This window comes from Paramormyrops kingsleyae, chromosome 3 (genome assembly GCF_048594095.1).
Source record: "Paramormyrops kingsleyae isolate MSU_618 chromosome 3, PKINGS_0.4, whole genome shotgun sequence".
In the NCBI taxonomy this organism is placed as follows: Eukaryota; Metazoa; Chordata; class Actinopteri; order Osteoglossiformes; family Mormyridae; genus Paramormyrops; species Paramormyrops kingsleyae.
Genome location: NC_132799.1, coordinates 3,552,925 through 3,572,060, shown reverse-complemented (window position 1 = coordinate 3,572,060; position 19,136 = coordinate 3,552,925). Strand labels below are relative to the sequence as shown.

Below are 19,136 nucleotides of genomic sequence, written 5' to 3'. Positions count from 1 at the left end.
AGACAGACACATACGGGCAGTTGTCATGCTGCGAGTTTCAAGGGTGAATGTTGCTTTGCTTAAATGCTGTACTCGGACCGAACAAGACGTTATAGTACAGACGACCCGAAATTATAACGATGGACCGGTTTGCCTGCTTCAGTCATTCCTGGGACACTCAAGTGTCAACAGTAGCTTGCAGGGCGACTCCCCGCCGCGCCCCCCCTCGGGGCCGGGATCTGCAGTGTCCATCGGCGAACGAGCAATCCGGGTCTAGGTGACCCGATTTGCGCGATTCAGCTCGTTTCTTTAAGGTTTGCAGTCATGCTTGTTAATATGCCAGGCGTGCTGTGGGCTTAAACTGGTGCAAGTCGCAGGGTGCGGTACTCTGATGTGATGTAAATTTTCTCTTTCGACCACCTATTCTTGCGACGGAATAGGACTGAAATGTATTGATATTTTAATTTACTATTAGTGTAACGTATAATTTAAGAACCCGAAGTGCGTTTGGGCCACGCATGCACGCAGCGATGCCAAGGTCAATGTGATGAATATGGGATGAAGGACTCAATTAGTCCACGGCGCGCGTCAGTGTGGGGCTGCCGCAGAGATTTCGAGCACCACCCCGGAAAGGACAGACAGACAGCGAGCTTTCCGCAGCATCGCGCCCACCGCCCCCTTCCCAACCATTCTGCCTTTTATTTGTATTAAAACGCCGTCTTTGTCGCGTGATTTCCAATTTCCACGTCTAATCTTAATCATAATTGCCATGCCAGGCTCCTTTCATCCTCGCGATGTGAGCTCCTTAGGTATTTATCCTTATTAACGGCAGTGTTGAAGCTGTACTGCCATCCATTATTCCATAATTTCCCGATGCTTGGCCTAAATGTATTCTAACCGTTTTGGCAAGAAGGCTCAGTATATATTGGAAAGTCATAGTGTGGTGTTTCTGTGCCATATAAAGTGATTTTTTTTGTTTTTGAGCTATTTGAAATTAATGTGTTTTTGAGGGTGGAACTAATATTCTTACAGTGCCAATGGCTGTTAACTTATGGGCAAGTTAGAACAATTTTTCACCATACATATAGAAAGTGTATCCTAAATAGACTCTGCTGTATTTTATTGTAATGGGATATCCTCCAGTTCGATCTGATTTGGCCAAATTAACGTTGCCTAAGACGCATTTTGCCATTCACACTGGAAAAGCACTGAAGGTGCTGCGGTCCAAATGTTACAGACCTTAATCTTAGTCTGAATGGTCAGTCTGTAAAATGCTTGGCATTGATTGACACAGTTTCTCTTGCCTCATAATAAGGATGCCGGTAGTCTGATTTCCAGAATTTGAACCGTATTGGGTTCTCACCGCTATGAAATAGGCTTTTCCCCGTGACTTAGCCAGATAAGGTCTTGTGTTGCCGCAGCGTTAACCGAACAAGTGCGGTTGCCTCTTGGGTTTCCAATGCCCCATGAGGATGTTCACTTCTGCTGCCCGTGAGCAGCCTAAGCCAGCTGTCGCCACAGGTCTGCTAGGTCATTCCACCGTAAATCATGCCAGTTAGCAGGCAGCCCAGGAACAGAGTGCCCATTGTCAGGTGCAGTCGTCAAGGCTGCCTTTGTCCCGGCAAACCCCAAATTTGGGGCAAACGGTTGAGGTTTCAGTTCACCCACGTGTGTGGAGTTCTCTTAACACTAGGAGATCTGCGCAGCGTGTTGTTTTTTCTGCATCGATCACCCCAGTGGCCCCATAGAATCCATTTTGTTGCATGTGCTTGCATGTTTGAAACATTGCAATGGGGGATTCCACACAGAACAGACAAAGAAGTGTGTATTAATCCCATAACCCCGAAACTGATTTACTGCCTGGCAATTTGTTAAGGAAATTAGTCACACTCAATGAGGCTCTGCCGTCCTTGTCAGCTTGCACTCTCATTAAAATGCAGTTACTGGGGGATATAACTTGTATATTGGCAGTCATTGTAATCAATATCCCAACTGCTTTGATTCGTCTGGGGACCTCAGCTGCACCCCCCACTTAATTACCCAAGTGATTAAGATTAAATTTTGAATTGTGCTGTATGTCTACATTGTTTTACATGTCTGCTCATCTGTTAGTGCTGTGTGTGATGCCTTTGCTCTCTGACACATGATGCACTTGGCCAGTAACGCTGATTTTAGGAGCTTGGTAAATTTAATCAGGCAATCTAGTGGCTCATATTGCTATCTTGTGAGGGACAAGGATTCACATGCCAGTGAGGCATTGGTGAGCACCACACCATGTGGGAGGGAAGGGCTGGAAATGGCAAATGGGTGACACTTTTTGTGTGACTCCTTGTTAACGTGAGCCCTGTATTGTGAGGCAGAGCTGTTACATCAGTATGCCTGAATGAGTACATATAAATGTACGCCTGCTGGAGAAATAAATATGGACAGTAGAACCTTTTGGAATAAGAAATAGGACAGTTGTCTGCTCTGCCTTTGACACTGACGTGCCCTGTGTTAGGAAGTCTCTGAGCTGTGTTGGGAGTCTGGGGTATTGGGGGGGATCCTGGATTATTAAATGGTTTGGTTGACAGTTCGCAGATGACAGTAAGCAGAAGCTCAGGGCTGCTATACATATTAGCAGTCATATTCTACTGTGAGGATGCACTGGGCAGCATGCGAGGATGTACTCCTGTGTGGAGAGGAGGAACAAAAGCTTCTGCCGATAACAATCAAGTGTATTATTTCTTTGGCTGCTCCAGTTTTGGTTGTGTTGCTATCAGCAATGATAAGAATAAGCTTGTATGTTTACTGCCGAGATTAATACTGTGTTTATGGGTTCATATGGGCCCTTCTCACAGAATGGCTGAATGCTTTTAAGAGGGCAAGTATTTTGCACATTATGCATATTAGTTGTGTAGTTTTTGGTTACTAACTTGCTGCCCCTTTGCACAATAATGGTCTTATATTTGCACAGATCTCCACACCATGCCCCTGGCTGTTGTGTGGCATTCCGCCTTACGGAGCGGTTGCCAAGCTTATCCTAGTCCACCACTAAGCACAGAATTACGCGCCCTTAAGGTTGTGTGCAGCAGCAAGCGTCAGTCAGGTCTGTCTGTGTTGCTGGGTCCAACCCTGCCTCACAGCTTTCCCTCAGCTCCTAGACAAAAAGATCCTGCTTCCTGCTGCCTTTTTACAGAGCGTCACTTAATGCAGTACCTAGAGGGGTTGGTGGCCTTCTAGACTAGCTGGAAAGCTGCCGCTGTGAAATTAGCATCCATCCCCAGGCTGTACTGCTCTCATGTAGATATCTTGCACAGATATCTAGTCTCTTGGCAAGCCGCTACTGTTTTACCAAACGTGCTGAGCAAGTACACGGTCCATATTCATGCACCCTGACATCGGCAGCTTCTGTGAACTGCAGCCCCACCCCCTCACCCGGCCCCCTTTTTGCCCTGTCTCCCGTCGAGGCTGAAGTGGCATAGTTTGCATTCTTATTGAAATCCCTGTGCGTACTTGTCGAATTCCCCACTGCTGGTTCTCATCCTGAAAGATGAAAAGGCCCTATCGCCAGGAGCAGACAGGAGGGAGGGATAAACCTCCCCCCCCATCCCTCCCAGCACTGTGCTGCCTGTCAGGCACCAGGGTCTTTACTATTAACAGGCTGTCCTCTGCATTTCATGTCTTTGGCCTACTTTTATTTAAGAGTCTGTGCCTAGCAAATGCTCATTGACTTACTTTCTATTTACCATCTCCCTTTTATTAAAAAAAATTGTGAAAACAAATGTTTTATGGTTTGAAGTATGAGTTTAAGGAAAAGGTGGCTTCTTCAGATCAGGCTCTCCTTTACATTACATACTGATAATGGTGACCCAATGCTGCAGATCCTTCTAGAGGCAGCTGTCATGATAAGCTCATGTAGACTGGCGGTAACTGATGCTGTACTGAATGGCGTGATTCCGGGTGGAGGGTCGTGGTCTCATCCTGCATCGGGTGGTCTGCGAGGGTGTCCATGGCAGCTGGCAGGCTGTCCAATGTCCACCTGTCCTCCTGCCCCCCCCCCCACCCCACCCCCCATTCAGGACTAACTGTTTTTTAGCCACCATCGAAGACTTGGAATGTTTATGACTCTCCCACTAGCACCCTAGCCCAGATCTAGTTTTCTTTCACTCCCAAAGCCCCCTCCAGTCAGCCTGCACTGTGCTTACCATACTCTCTACTAATGATAGCTTCCCCAGTTTCCCTGCCAACCCCGCGCCCTCCCAGAAGGACACTCCTAACCCAGACGAGCAGCCTTGCATAGCAGCGGTTCACGTGCTGGAGCTGACCTCTGCTGCAGCTGAAACTTATGCAGGCAGTTGTAAATAGGTTACTCCTGAGCCCCCACCCCCCCAGGGTGCAGTGGGCCCCAGCTCACTCTCCCATTATTCCACACATTGATGTGTGTCATGCAGACTTAACTTTTTTTTTGTGGTCTCTCTGCTTCGGTACTCGCTGACCTCATGATGCTAAATTAACCAGTGAGTATAATGCACGTGGCCCTTGCTCATCTGCAGGCCAATTTCTGTGTAGCAGATCCATTACTGTTCCCCTATTGTAACAGTAAATTGAGACATGGAGCCCCTTATTCTTGCATGGTTTACAGGATTACATCTCCTACCTTGCCTTCTAATTAAAGGGCTAAGATGGCCCCACGCTGTGCTTCTTCAGAGGCCCTATTTTTGGCTGGAGGGGGCGTCGGCCACTACATGAAGGGACACAGTCAGTGTGGCTCAACCCGATTTGCCAGATTGAAGGGTAATGGCCTATGGGAGCCAGTGATGTAATGAGGGCCATCATGGCATTAATGGATGTACTGGGGAACCTTGTGTGGTGCTAGAAATCTCAAATTCAAAAATATTTATTTAAATGTTTATATTTAGTAAAATAAAAGCATAATGAGTAGCCCAGTAAGTACTCTTATGTGCAAGTTGAGGTTCCCTCCATGAAAGGTCTCAGTTTGGCATCTGAGCTCTGCATTAAGCAAATGGAAAAGTTCATAAAAGCCAGGAAATGTATTTTTGTGCTTATTTTTCCAAGGCCAGTTTTTTAAAAAGAAGTCTTCAGGCTCTTTCCGATATCATCTCAGTCCTACACATTTATTCCTTGCTTTGGTTTTGGGTTTTTCTTTGAGTATTGGCCTGTTAAGAACATGGCAGTGTCGGCCATAATTAATGAGAATTCTCCAAATTACAGAAATGCCATTCTGATGGCACACTGACCCTTTTATGTCCACATGAGAAGGTGAATTTTCAGTCTTGCAGATGGTTGTCCTTTAGGCCAAAATGACAGACAGTATAAACTAAGCCTTGAGTTGGTGCTGTCTGAGCTGCTTTCTGCATGTTTGTCGATTATATAGAGAGTCATGGTGATCTTACAAGCAGTGTTTCACTGTCCTTGAGGGGACACGATTACAAGAGCTGTTTCCTGTAATTCAGATGAGTTTAAGTTGTATGAGCCTGATTTTAAAATGCTGGACTGGTGGGGGGTTAGAGTGAGGTGGCCTTAAAAGAATGTTGACAGAACAGGAAATGCTTTGGTTGATTCTTCCAGTATCCCATTTGAATGAGCCTTAAGAGTCCACATATCAAACTTTTGTGCAGCTTGGTATATCAATTTTGCGTTTTAAGTTAATTTAAATGGTAAATATTAAGAGTTAACAGATTCTTAAAAACTGAGTGGGTTTATATGAGGTCTGATATGCCCATGTGTATGTGTTTAGCTCTCACCCATTTTTTTTGTCTGCAGTCAGTTTTACACAGTGACATTTGTGACCTAAATACAGTAGTAATAGTATCAGTAGTACTGCCAATGGTATGGAAAAGTGGAGCATTTCGGGTTCTCTTGGGTCTGCTGTGTGGAAAATGAAGTATATTCAAACATGATGGTGATTATTAGCACATTACTGACCCACCACCCCTTAAGCTGGCTGTATACTTTAGACAAAAATGATGGAATCTGTCACATGATGTGTAATCACTGCATTGATCACCATTTTGGAGCACTGCCTGTTTAGGTTCCCTGAGGAACTTTTTTCAATTGTTCTGATCTCACCCATTGTTCACAATTAGCTGACGTACATGTGATGCCACAGGGTTAGCAGGACTATGCAGTTACCGGCATGTTTTTGCACTGCACTGCCCTTTAAATAATGTGAATTAAAATTTGTATTCATGTACAATAGAAGTTAGTAATCTGTGGTTCAGCGTATCCTTATGCTTAATAAACGTGTCGGACTTTAAACTGCAAAAAGTACCGCTACACCCCCAAGGTCTTTTACCTTGTTTATCCAAAATATCTCCTCTTTCAAAAGATGATTTGGTTGATCAGCTGTCCCTTTCATCACTGCTACTTCATAACTTACTTCTTTCAAAATAGTAGTGTGTGGCATGCTCTGCTAACCGAATTGAATAAACGTAAACATAATGAATTTATTCAGATTGCAAACTTTTGGGTGTCACAGTATGCCTCTAATATTTTAGGCATATTACTAGTCTGCTTATCAAATTGTGGGCATAAGTAAATGTTCATATAGTACAGAAAAGCTGGTGTCCGAACAAATGTGTAAGCCTGTCATGTAAAGTCTTTGGGAGCAATATAATTGTGATTATGTCGAGATGTGATATCATGCAACCCTAATGTGAAGGATTGTTTGGACAAACCTATTCGATTTAGTTTTGTCTGGATCTCATTTAAAGTTTATGTCCACCTTAAGTCTGGTACACGCAGTTAATGAAGTGTCCCCACTGAAGACATTCAGTGTCTACTGCAATATTTTATATTTTAGTGCATGTTTTTATGCCTCTTGCACTTGGATTTGAGGTTTGAATTCTTGAGTAGGTAAAATGATGGTAGTCGTATAAATAAGGTTAATAAGCAGAAGCTCTTCAGCCAGGAATAAAAGCGAAAGAGGGTTGATTCAAGTCTTTCATTTTGGTTAAGTGAAAGTAAAGTTAAGAAGCAGTAAAAGTCCACTCAGAAAGGAAATGATTATTTGGCTACATAAGAACAAGACTATACGCAGCAACAGTGTAGTTTACAAATGTACACTACAGGCATCTTCTAACTGGTCATAAAAATTGTAAAGAATGTTGGGGGTTGGGAACACTAAAGAGTTGCCTTCATGTGTTTGCATCCAAACATCACTGGAGATCATTGCTGGGAAGGCATTGCATGTTAGGTATGAAACCTGGATCTCAAACCTATTTTAGTTTAACCCAGTTTCTGCCCCTGGTTTTTAAGGTGACTTGTTCCATTTAGCTATTTTTTTTAATCAGCAATCATCTTTAAGTATTGAGGTTTGTGAAAATTTTGAAGGGTAAGTATGGTATTTTCAGTGCCATTTTATACCTTTTAATTGTATACCTTTTGTCTTTGCCCTCAGAAACCCTAAAAGCAGTACTCAGAGACCCAACAAGAAAGTGAACAATGATTCCACCCTCCGGATACAGAACCTTTCCATTCTGATTCGCCAGATCAAGTCCTACTACCAGGTGGGTGGGGGTTTGACTCCTAATAGAGACACGGGTGCTCTCTGCTGGGAAAGAGGAGCTGTAGGATTTTGGATTTTGAAGCTCATTTGCATTTGCAGGTGGAATCATCTGATGGGTGTGTAGAAGAATGAACACAGTATTCATAAGGACATCAGTTAAATATAGAAGGGAAGCTGAGATTTAGTAATTCAATCCTTTTTTTTAAGCATATCGCCCACTGCTGGGCACAGGCTGATTTTTAATGAGCAAGCATGATTTAATTTTCATTTACATCTTTGAGCTCCAGTGGAGCCTTTATAAAGGGAAGTCAGTCATATTGTGAAGAGACCTTTACTACAACAGGATATTATGTGATTTGATTTGCAGTGGGGGGGGGGGGTGAAAAATTGAGACCACCTAGTGAAGCTATTTGAAGTTGGTTATGGAGAGGCAACATTGAGTGTAGCCTAGAAAGATCCTCGGAAGACTCATCCACCCAACCCCCAAACCGGGGCGGACGGCACATCTGTCCCACAGCTGGTACCAGTGTAACCCCCCAAAGGGAGACTGTGGCTTTGACTTGACCTTACACTGAGAATGGGAATTGCTTTCTGTGTGTGAGAGAGAGTATAGAATTTCCACTGTGGAAAACCTTTGCAGGTCAGAGGATAAAATTTAGCTGTAACCAGCTGAGAAATGTTAGTCTTATGAAGTAAATCTGTTTTGTCATTTGTATTTGTATATTTTTGGTGAATTGTGGGAAAAGGTCAGTGCCAGTCGGCTTCTTTGTAGATAATGTGATTGGGGTTTGCTCACTGCTTATTTAGTTTTATTTGCTCAGTTGGCATGTGGAGCAGGCCTGCTCTTCTTGGCTGCCTTTGATGCCTGTGGGGATTAGGGGCCATTTTGGATCTTCAGATACTTATATTGAGTACTGATTCAATATTCAGATCGGTATCGGCACCGATCCAGACCTATTAGATAGATTGGGTATCGGCCATATGTGACCGATCCACATCCGATACTTATTTAGTTTTCGGAAGTCTGTAAAAATATAGCTCCTATTTCTTATTAAATTGATTAGTAGCTCTTTATCATTTTGGATATGTTTTTTGCGGCATTCAAGCTGAATGCTAACACTGCCTCTCAGTCTTTTTGCCGTTCAGTGGGTGTGAGTGCAGTGACTTCCGCCTGCTGTGCATACCCTTTGGAATACGAGGAGCATAAGAACGTCAGATAAGAGAGTGACGATCTGAAAGGTCTTTTATCAGCAACTAGTAGCACAGTGATTTGCAATCTTTGTAAAAACAAAATTTTGAGAGGTGGAAGCAGCGTTTAGGGGTAAAATACCACTAATCAGAGCACAAACAATTGTGTGAAATCATGCCAGTAATATGAAAAAAGCAATGGATGATTTGGGAGTCGACAGCTTGGCTGTTTAGCACACTCCCTACAGCTTGTGATACATGAGGGGCTGCTATCATAGCGAAGTGTAAGTGACTCTTGCCAGTGGGAGAAATTGTGGGGCATTTTAAGCATTCGCCACTTGCATATCCTTGCTTGGAAGATAGATACTCAAATTAAACTGCAAATGCCTCGAAAATTCTTAAAACAGGATGTACAGATGAGGTGGAACATTATGTTATGTTTGTTACCAGTAGCTTAATTAAAGTTGTCCTGGCATACTGTTATTTGAATTTACCAGTTTAAAAATATTAATAATATATAAAGTGTAAATATTTATATATACTTTTTATTATATTAAAAAGAGCTCTAGTATCAGAATCTGTATGAGTATCGACAGATGTATATCGGAATCTAATCGGAACTGAAAAAATGTGGATTGGCCCATCACTAATACTGAGCCTTTGCTCACAATCAGAGAGAGCTAAAATGTGGAAGTTTAGGAATAGGTTGGCCTGGGGCAGGGCAATTGTGAATTGGCCGTGCCTTGGGCTGAGAAGAAAGGCTGCGGAAACATTGTCAACATCTGTGATGGCGCGTGGCGCCTGTGTGGGTGAGGGGTGTATGGGCCCTAAATGTGAGCTGTCGCGTGAACCTTGGTGAATAACGTTTTCCTTTCGGATCACTGTTCTGAATGTAAGGCATCACATCTAGATCTGTGCACACATCCTGCGGTCTGGTTTGATCGTCTGGGTTGAGATTTCACTAGGTTGTCTTAAATCTGCTAAAAAGTCCAGTGTCAAAGAAGGTTCTCTGCTCATTCTAGTTGTTGTTGTTAGCTATACCACAAAATGTGATTCATCTCATAGGAAGTTGGTTACTGGAATGTGTGGAAGTGGTGGTTGTCTGTGAAAAATCAGTGGTAATATTTCTGAAAAGTTGTGTCATGTCTATTTTACATGTATAGCAAGTTTTCATGTGCTTATTTGTGCTTGTAGTGTTAGATGGACAGATGGGTAGTAGTTCCTCTTGCCTGTTTGTCACTATGGCAGCCTTATTGTGTCTAAAATATGTAAGCTTTTTGCTCGCAGGCTACTCAGACAGGAAATGCTTCATAAACCATTTTGGTTAACTGTTTTTCCAGCAGAGTTCTGTTCAATGCTTATGATTTCTGTCATTCAATGCTGTGGTCTAAGAATTTAACACCTTATTCAGTCTTATTTTGTAGACCAACACACAGTAAAACATTTACTGTAAATAGATGTGCTTTTCTTTTTGGATCATGCAGTGATTTTATGTCCTTTTTTGGGGGGGTGTCTAACTCTAACTCATTACTGGAGTATGCTACTGAAACTTACAGAATAACGTAGCTTCTTGTATAATATTTAATATCTGGAAATATTTAATGTTGCAAGATTTCAGAAACTGACATTTGAAATGTCATTGTCCACACTGAATTTTTACAACATTTGATGCCAATACTACTGACCATCAGAATGCATTCCTGTATGATTACACTGTCGTCCTTAATAACCAATGTCAATGATATTGACCTGAGGTCATCAACCAACAGGATGCCCTTTTCTGAAGGCTGTCTGTTGTTTGCAGAATTTGCTAGTCTTTGTTCCCCTAATTGCCAGTGATCGAAACCCTGAACGCCACACTCTTGTCCATATGCTGCTGTTTGGAATATTTTTGGAAATGGCTTGAGAGAATGTGGTAAGCCCCATTTGGCTGTGCTCTGGTATCACAGGGCCATGCCCTTAATGTGTCCCCCATCACTGCATTTCAGCCCTTGTTTTTTGGGGCTCTGAGGAGACTCCAGAGTGTTCCAGCCTTTCGCCCTTAAGGCCCAGAGCCCCTTTGTCCATATGTGTATTGAGGCACATGCTGTTAAGACGGACAAATGCATTTATCCCAAAGTCTTTTATTTGTAACCACTGGGAACAGGAAATGCTTGTAATGACTGCAGTTTGACCTCTGCTTCTGGGGAGAAGTTTCTTTGCCATTGTTCCTCGGTACTGTATTGCTTGTTTCTGCATGCAGTTATTTTGATGGAAGCCATTTTGTGTCATTCTGAAAGTGTTATTGACTACTTTGAGTGATTGGGAGAAGTCATCTCAATAGTCTGTTTCTCCCTACTGTATAGAAGCTTTTGTTAAGCCTTTGAATTATTTAGGTCTATGTACTTTGCTGCAGCATTAAGGTTATCTGTGAAGACTTGTTTTTAAAGGTGGGACCCTACTGAGCATAGGGCTCCCAGCAATGTGACATTAAGTGATAGACGTGTGTCAGCCTTTGTTGCACTGCAGCTCCACTGAACGCCACAGGAAATCCTTCCTTCCCACCACCATCAGGCTCAACTCCTCCCTCAGTCACACACCCACACAATAATCCTTGCGATAGTCTGCTGCTTCTTGCTGTATATTTATTACAGGTTAAATGTATCATTGTGTGAAAGACTGTTCATTATTTTTGCTATGATGTGCAACAGTCTTCTATGTGCAATACTGTGCAATGTTCTTACCAGGTTGCTGAAACATTATTATGTGCAATATCATAGGTTGTTCTCTAAACAAATCATTTAATTTCTCGCAAAATCGTATGTGCAATAGTCTTCATGTGCCATATTACTACTTGGTCAATATTACTTTTCATTACTTAATATTACTTATTACTTAATAGTACTTAATTACTACTACTGATTTTTGCAATAACTTATTCCAAACTATCACTTATGTCAATAGTTTTCCCCTCAGCTGCGTGACTTATAGATAGATATTATACCAAGTATTTCTGTATGTAGCATAGTCTCTTCATATTGTGGTTGTTTTCTATTTAGATTTTATCTAGACTTTTATTTTATATTGTTCTTGTGTTGTGTGTTGTGGCAGTCATCATCACATAAGCAATTTCCTCAGGGATCAATAAAGTTTTCTGATTCTGATATCACGGTCAATTTGTTGTTAGATCTACAATGGGTTGCTGTACTCTGCGGTTTAATTTAGTCAAATTTAGTGAATAACCAAGATACTGCCCTAAGAATGAAGTAATAAAACAGAGCAGTCTCTAGATCAGGAATACTGTAGACCTTTAGAACCAGCAGAGTTGTTTTCGGAGTAAAGCTACGTGGCCCAAGGTACTACCAGGCTTGACATTTTAATGTTAATGCCTAGGGCTGTAGAAGATACAGGAGCTGAACAGGTTATTGTGGTCACTAGTCACAGATATGGTGGGATGTTTGTTGTCCTTCAGCAGGTTTGTGTCCCCAGGGTGTGAGAGAACCAGAGGGGTGTAGCCTACTCAGCCTCCAAACCGACTCAATTACCTCTATTCTTTGAAGGTGGCAGACAGACTATTGATGGCCTCTCTGACAAGCGCCACCCCCGTTCTGACAGCTTCCTTCATCACTTGGGTGAAGAGAAGTTGCAAAACATGGGTTGAGACAAAAAAAACCAAATCCTCATAATTCTGCTAAGATGAGTAAGATCTGTTGTGCCTGATGTAGCCATTTCTGGATACTTCATTGGAACAGGTATGAACTTAATATTTCTGGGGATGACATGGAAAAGTCAAATGTCACTGGCTGACATGAAATAGGGGTCACTGCTCTTAATGGAATCACAGAAAGGAGATGTCGGACTGATCCAATAACCTGCTGGGGGAGCAGGGTATTTAATGATGGAGACGGGCTGAGGGTCTCCTATTTAACTGCCCGGAGGGCCTTACTGTTGCACCATTAAATCTACATTGTTCTAGTATATAATGAACTGGAAAAAGCAGCAAAGTTGTCAGTTACTTTCAAAATAAACATCATTAACTAAACAAAGAACAGTTCAGTAACTGTTTTGTGCTTAAAGCACCATCTGGCTTTTATCCAAAAATCTCATGCAGGAGAACATCTGCTGAAATAAAAGTACCTTGGCTAGTATCATGGCCTTATTTTTTCTGAAGTACCACCTTTCTTGCTCAGATAAGGACTCTTAACAAAAGACAGTCAAGGCTGACTGGGAAGGTCGTAATCCATCTAGCTTGTGCTTCAGACAACTGGCCAAGGTTGGTAGATTATAGCTGGCTTTGGATGTGTATGTCTGTCTGAGTCACACCGTTGTTCCTGGCCTGTGTTGTGCACGTGGGCAGCTAACTCATCATCGCTTGTGACTGCCAAGAATGTGGTCAGTTGATACATGTGGTTTTTAAGTAGTTTTAAGTTAACCATTTAATATGGGTGGAGTTTTGAATCTATTACACTTCAGTCTTTTCATTCAAACTGATTCTGTGCTGCTGTTCAAAGTTCAGTGGGTCATATTTATTTGTAACGCTGTAAGTAAATAGCAGACTCTTATACAAGTGGGCCTTCCTTCAGCAAAAACTGAAATGGGCGGCCCTGGGTGGCCACAGCTAGTAGCTGATTGTAAAGAGACCTAGTCCCCTGTCAGTAGCTTCTGGCATCATGTAAATACGGAATACCGCCCCTCCCCCAGTGCTTCACTGGAATCATGCTGCTGTTTGAGATGTGAGGTGGTGACTGCTTTGGGTCGTCATTTCAGTGTAAAATATCTGAAGTCTGACTTCAGAGCCACAGGAAGAAATGTTATAGAGCCAGCCCAAGGCATTGCTGCGCAGTCTACACATTGGTCCATGCCTGTAGCATGAAAAAATGAGGCATCCTAGGCTAAAATGAACTTTAACCTGTGACTTATGCCAGGCTGCCATGTTAGGCTGAGAGACCAGATTGTTGCTGTTGTTTTGGTTGTATGTTAACAAATGCTGTTTTAAGAAGCTGCAGAAATTTCTTTGCAGAGGAGATCTGGAAAACTCAGAAAAGTGCTCCTCATTTGCCCTGTGACAGTGATTCTTGCTTTTGAGGATTCATCTGTCTGAACTTTTTTAAAATGTTCTGCATGGTGCTTTATTTTGTATTATGACCAAGACAACTTAACACCCATATGCTGAATCTGGATATATTATGGTATAGTTTTTCAAAGTCCAGAACTGCTTAATTATGTTACACTCTAGAGCAGGGGTGTCACACTGCAGTCCTGGAGGGCTGCAGCCCTGTGTAGCTTAGTTTTCCCTGTTCCACCACAAATGATTCAGCTCAACAGCTATGTGGTAATTAGCACAAGGAGTTGATTCAGGTGTGTTAAACGAGGGTAAACCCAAAAATGTGCAGGGCTCAGGCCCCCCAGGACTGGACACTTGTGCTCTAGAGGAAAATGGAAGCAGCATAAAGTATGTTTTAATCCTAGCTTGTGCTTATAAGGAACGGCACCAACATGCCTTTTTAAGGCACCATAATTATTCTGGGAATGTTAACACGCAACCAAATTTTTTAAATTATTATTTTGATATATATATATAATAATTTATTTTAAAAGTCGCAAGCTGTGAGTGTGAAAGAATAAGGCTTGCAAAGACTTTTTTTTGAAGGGTGGTGTTTTTCTTTGGGCCCGTGCTTAGTTTTTGTGTGTGTTTTTTTGGGTTTTGGGGTTTTTTTGACAGCCCCCACCCCCCCCCCAAAAAAAAACAAAACAGGAAGACTGTTTGCATCCTGCTTTCTGCCATCTTTGCTGTGCTAAAGATATTTAGAATGCTAACATTGCAAAATGTAAACCAAGACTATATTCAGATTTCATTTTCCCCACCATGCCTGGCACATGGGACCTCACACGGTCTGCTCCATTCCCTGTGTTCTGCACTGTGGTAATGGCTAACAGGTCACTTTAATGTCAGGTTGCGCCTGACTAGTGCCATATTGTTGTGACAATCCTTCCCCGTCCCCTCCCCCACATGAGCCTATGCCAGTCGATTGGAACTTCAGTCATTAATCACCACCTCAGGTCTCTGTGGGAAAACTCATCCTGATGGAGCATAATCACTCCAGGGGGCACTCTGGCCCACACCAGATCCTATCTGCTGAATTGCGTGTTCCCATTTCCCTTAACAAACATGCAACAAATTAGTAATTCCTTCTCTCTCAGGAAGTGTTTAAAGAATAACATGAAGAGGAACTGCTGTATATCTCACACATCATAATTAGAAGAGTGTATGGTGTGTACTTTTAAGGAAACGCACTATACTCTGCACCTTAGCAATGGTCTAAGTGTTTCATTTTTATGTTGGATTGCTTTGACAGCCATGCATCTCGCATGAAATTGAGGCTGCCTGGCTGTGATCAGTCTGTCACTCTGCTGATGAGATTTACTGTCGTCCTGCTTATGTAGTAGGGAAAACAAATGGATGTAGGTGTAGCAGCACCACAGAAAAATGAAGTGAAAAAACAGAAGTGTACCTGACACACTCACAGTATATTACACAGATATGTGTGTGTGTGTGTGTGTGTGTGTGTACATAACTATAAGATTAACATTCAGCGGTGATTGTGGGCGAGATTGTTCATGCCCTAGCTCTGCACACTGGGGGGCAGGGGCAGTTGGTGCATGGGTGGCCTTCCCAGCTATAACCTTCCCTGCCAGATGTAGAGCCAAGGGGCTGGTCTCAGCTGAGCGCAGTGCCCTGAAGGTCCATGGCCATTTCCCACAAGCAGACTGGTCCTGCAGGGGCTCTCTAAAGGCAGCATTTTGCTTTGATTCCGGTGAAAACTAATGGCAGTCAAGGGCGAGGAACAAATGGTTTACAATTATTGTTATCTTCAGTTAGCACATTCACATCGATGAACGTGCAGGGAGGCTGTACCTCCCTCACAGTGCCATGTCCACTAGTGAACTGCAGCCGTATGGCTGGTGGTAGTTTGTCACGCCTGATACGGTGTTATGTTTTAATTTAACGTTGCTTCATATACTGTAAATGTTTTTTTTTTTGTTTTTTTTTTTGTCGGTACTGAATCTTTTGAGTGGATTATTTTAAGGAGCCTAAACATTATAGAAAAGTCCAAAAAAGGTTCAAAGCTCTCTAGGAGATATATATTTTTAAACTCTTTACTATGCAAAACTGTTTAGGAATATTAAGCACCTAATGTGTCTTTGTGAATTCAGGGATAATATACACTGTGCCCCTTCCACTGCTGATGGTCTTTGGTCCTGTAAAGTTATGTAACACTTCCACCACCTCGGATATTTTATCAGAAGACCTCTTCAGTCCGCATAGCCCTGAATGACCTGAGAGTGATCGTTGCTGATGATGCACTGTACCATTGGCATTAACAAGCCAGGAACAGATGAATAGGTCTTGCGGAGTTGCCATAGAAACATTCCCTTGTCTCTTCTGAACAGAGTAAAGCACGACTTAGCTTTTCAGTGTTCTTAACAAGGCGAGCTAGTCACCTCGCCTCCCCCAGCAAGGCCAACACAATTGCCTCCTGTTTCTGAAGAGACCTGGGCGGGACAGGGGTATTGAAACCGGTGGACCCCAGGGAAGGGATTGAACAGGGGAGATGGAGTTCTGGGTCAGGACCACTATAGTGAGAGTAGGTGATCTTCTCATCCTCTTCATAAAAGGACATGGCTCTGCAGGTGCCCCCTTTCTCACGGCCACACTACCTGCTTCGAGTGCTGTCAGTTTGTGCTGATTCGTTATCAGTCAAGATGAATAATCATCGTGGCGGCTGTATCAGGATCAGGCCCGTCTCGTGCCGAGTCTCCCTTGTGAATGTGGCCCATTGTGCTGCTGATTTAATGAAGAAGGATTTGTAGGGAACTACTCTGTAGTTTGCTGTTAAGATGCGTGAGTGTTTGGCTGTGTTTACGTCTTTGGCATACCTGGTCCAGGTCTGGGCACACTGTGTGCTTTGTCCCTGATTTGAATACCAACATTCTGGCCCTCCCAAAGCGTATGGTTCTAATTCCAGTGATGAGAAAACAGGCAATGCATTTGGACCGTGTGCTAAACTGACGCTCATCACTTCACTTATGTGTTTAAGTTCACGCTCATCACTTATTTTCATGTTTTTATATATTTTTTTTTCTCCAAAGAGCATGAATTTATATTTTGTAAATGACATACTTTCATGTAATGGTTTTGTCAACGGTGTCATGGAAAAAGTACAGATTTCAAGTATGTTGGGGGGCTAGGGCAGTAACAGGCAATGAAGCACAGAGTATCAGCTGTGCAGCCTGCTGCTGTAGCTGCAGCTCTCTGCACTGCATGGCCGAAAAGCAGGGATTTACAGTTTAGCAGAAGGACATCGTTCCTGGTAGGCTCTGTTCGCGCCGGTGAACATGACAGCCCCTCCCTCTTGCTTCCGCCTCCCCCCCCCCCCCCGACTCGGCCATGCATAATGCATGAGGCCCATCCGATAATCTTCCACCCTGCCATTATCAGAAGCTAATCAGCGCCCGCTGTCTCCCCGCTGTGCTACCAGGCGAGCTAGGACACTCATGGGGGGTGGAGAATGCGAGTGACACGACAGCAGCATGCAGGAAGTGCCGTAATTGGTCCCATAATCCAAATAAATGCCTCTTTAACAGTGGTCCTAAGGCACTGAGGATTTACGCATTTAATGCCCCCCCCGTATCTCCTAACAGACATTTGATGGTTCTTGTTCTATCATTTCTACCTCTGTTATGAGAAATGAAGGGGGTTTGTTATCCTTTTGATTGCCAAAAAAAAAACTATACCCAGCAGTGTGCCGGATCAATATTTCTGTTGTGGAGGAGTGCTTTAGACTCGACTGCTTGAAATAAATCCAGGCTAATAAAAGGGAACTTGGGATTGGACGATGGAGGGGTGGGGGGCATTTGGAGTGCAGTGGGGCAGGACTTCTGTAAGCCTGCCTCCACAGTATGGGAAAGCCCTATGCCAGTCTGGAAATGCATGGCTTTCCTGAGGGGGACAGGTGGGGGAGAACTCCTGCTGGGGGGGGGGGGTGGGGTGGCAAATTTTGTTTGTGGCACTTCTTCGTAACTGCTCTGCTGAGTCAGGTGGTGTTCTTGCTCTCAAGATGGAGTGCTTTTCTTTCCAGAGCTGGCCTCCTATCAGAGAGATATTATAACATAGCCCACCCCCCAACTAAGGAAGTCGAAATAGGTTGTAGGGATGTCTCAGTTACACGTAAACATGTTGCATTATTAATGTGTCTCGGGATGCTGTGATATTAACAGGCCAATTGGGTCACATTTGGGTACATTTAATTGCGCCCGGTGGGTAATTGAAGACTTGCCCGCCCTCTCTGGCGCTGGGAGGCGGCGACAGCCCCCGTTTTCACCTGCCGTGGGTAGTTTCCCTTTCAGTAGCACCATTGCTGCCCATCAGTTTCCTGCTTAGTGCAGTGCTTGGGATGGGAGAATCGCTGTGATAAATGTCACATTTGGTCATTTTGGTTTGTTTGCTTGTTTTTTTTACTGCTTTTTTTTTTTTACTGAGGTTTAAATGAAGCTTCTGTGAGCCTCAGGAAAACAGCTGCTTGTTCTCAGTTTCTTACCGTAAAAACCCACAAGTCTCCAAATGGTCTATTCTAGGGCTGCAACGATTCATCGAATAACTCGATGACAAAAAATCCTCAATGCTTCGATGCTTCGTGTAATCTGCACGACTGTGTACTGCTTAGTGATCGCTGTGTTTCACTCGGAGGATTATTGACACTATTTAAATTTGGCAACTTGCAGCAGGCTGACAGCAGCCTTCACACTTTGTCACAGTGATACCTGCAGCATGCAGGGGTCAGTCTAAAGGGGATCATGGGGTGTACTCAACTACATCTATTTCAAGGCTTTAGTAATATTATTTTGGAAATTTAGATTAATATGAATAACACTACATAATTATAATAATGTAAATAATATAAATATAATATAAAAATTACCCACCCTCCTCCCCCAACAGTCTGGGGCCAGTAAAAGTCTGACACTGAATTACCATTATTATTTCCTCTCTTTTTCAGTAAATCAGTCTTATGGACAGCTTTGTTCGGGCAGCTACACCATGTTCAGTTCAGCAAGCTGCTGAGTTGACCGGCAGCATTTTGAGCAAACTCTCACTCACATTCACTTACACACATGAACATGTACACACCATTCCTACCTCATCCAGGAGATACAATCCTGTCAGAACCTTTTTTTTATGCCTCCTATAAATGTACAAGAATACATAAAGACCATTTTTAATTTATGGCTTATATGCATACCTTTTTCAGTAATTTTATTTGACATTATTTTTACATTTAAGAAAGTGTTTTCTTTTTAAAAAAACAAAACAAAACAAATATGTACATAAATGTACTAAAATGGTTTAGTTCTTTTGTCAGTTGTATGGAGTTCAATCATTAAAAATGTTCCTGAAAAGGAAACCCATGAGTTCTTCATT

General features: G+C 42.9%; 1 protein-coding gene across 15 annotated transcripts in view; it reads left to right on the top strand.

Annotated features, from left to right (window-relative positions):
- Positions 1 to 19,136, top strand: part of ccdc88aa (coiled-coil domain containing 88Aa) — a 52,464-nt gene that overhangs the window by 1,094 nt on the left and 32,234 nt on the right. For 14 of the 15 annotated variants that reach the window (XR_002840201.2, XM_023828119.2, XM_023828107.2 and 11 more), the window contains one exon: positions 7,382 to 7,490. Coding sequence is in view for 13 of the 15 variants with exons in the window: in XM_023828119.2 (XP_023683887.2) it covers positions 7,382 to 7,490 (109 nt within the window). In the remaining 2 variants the exon portion in view is untranslated. Of the gene's footprint in view, positions 1 to 7,381; positions 7,491 to 7,588; positions 7,606 to 19,136 lie in introns of those variants that run through there. The other variant, XM_023828115.2, reaches the window with a different exon arrangement.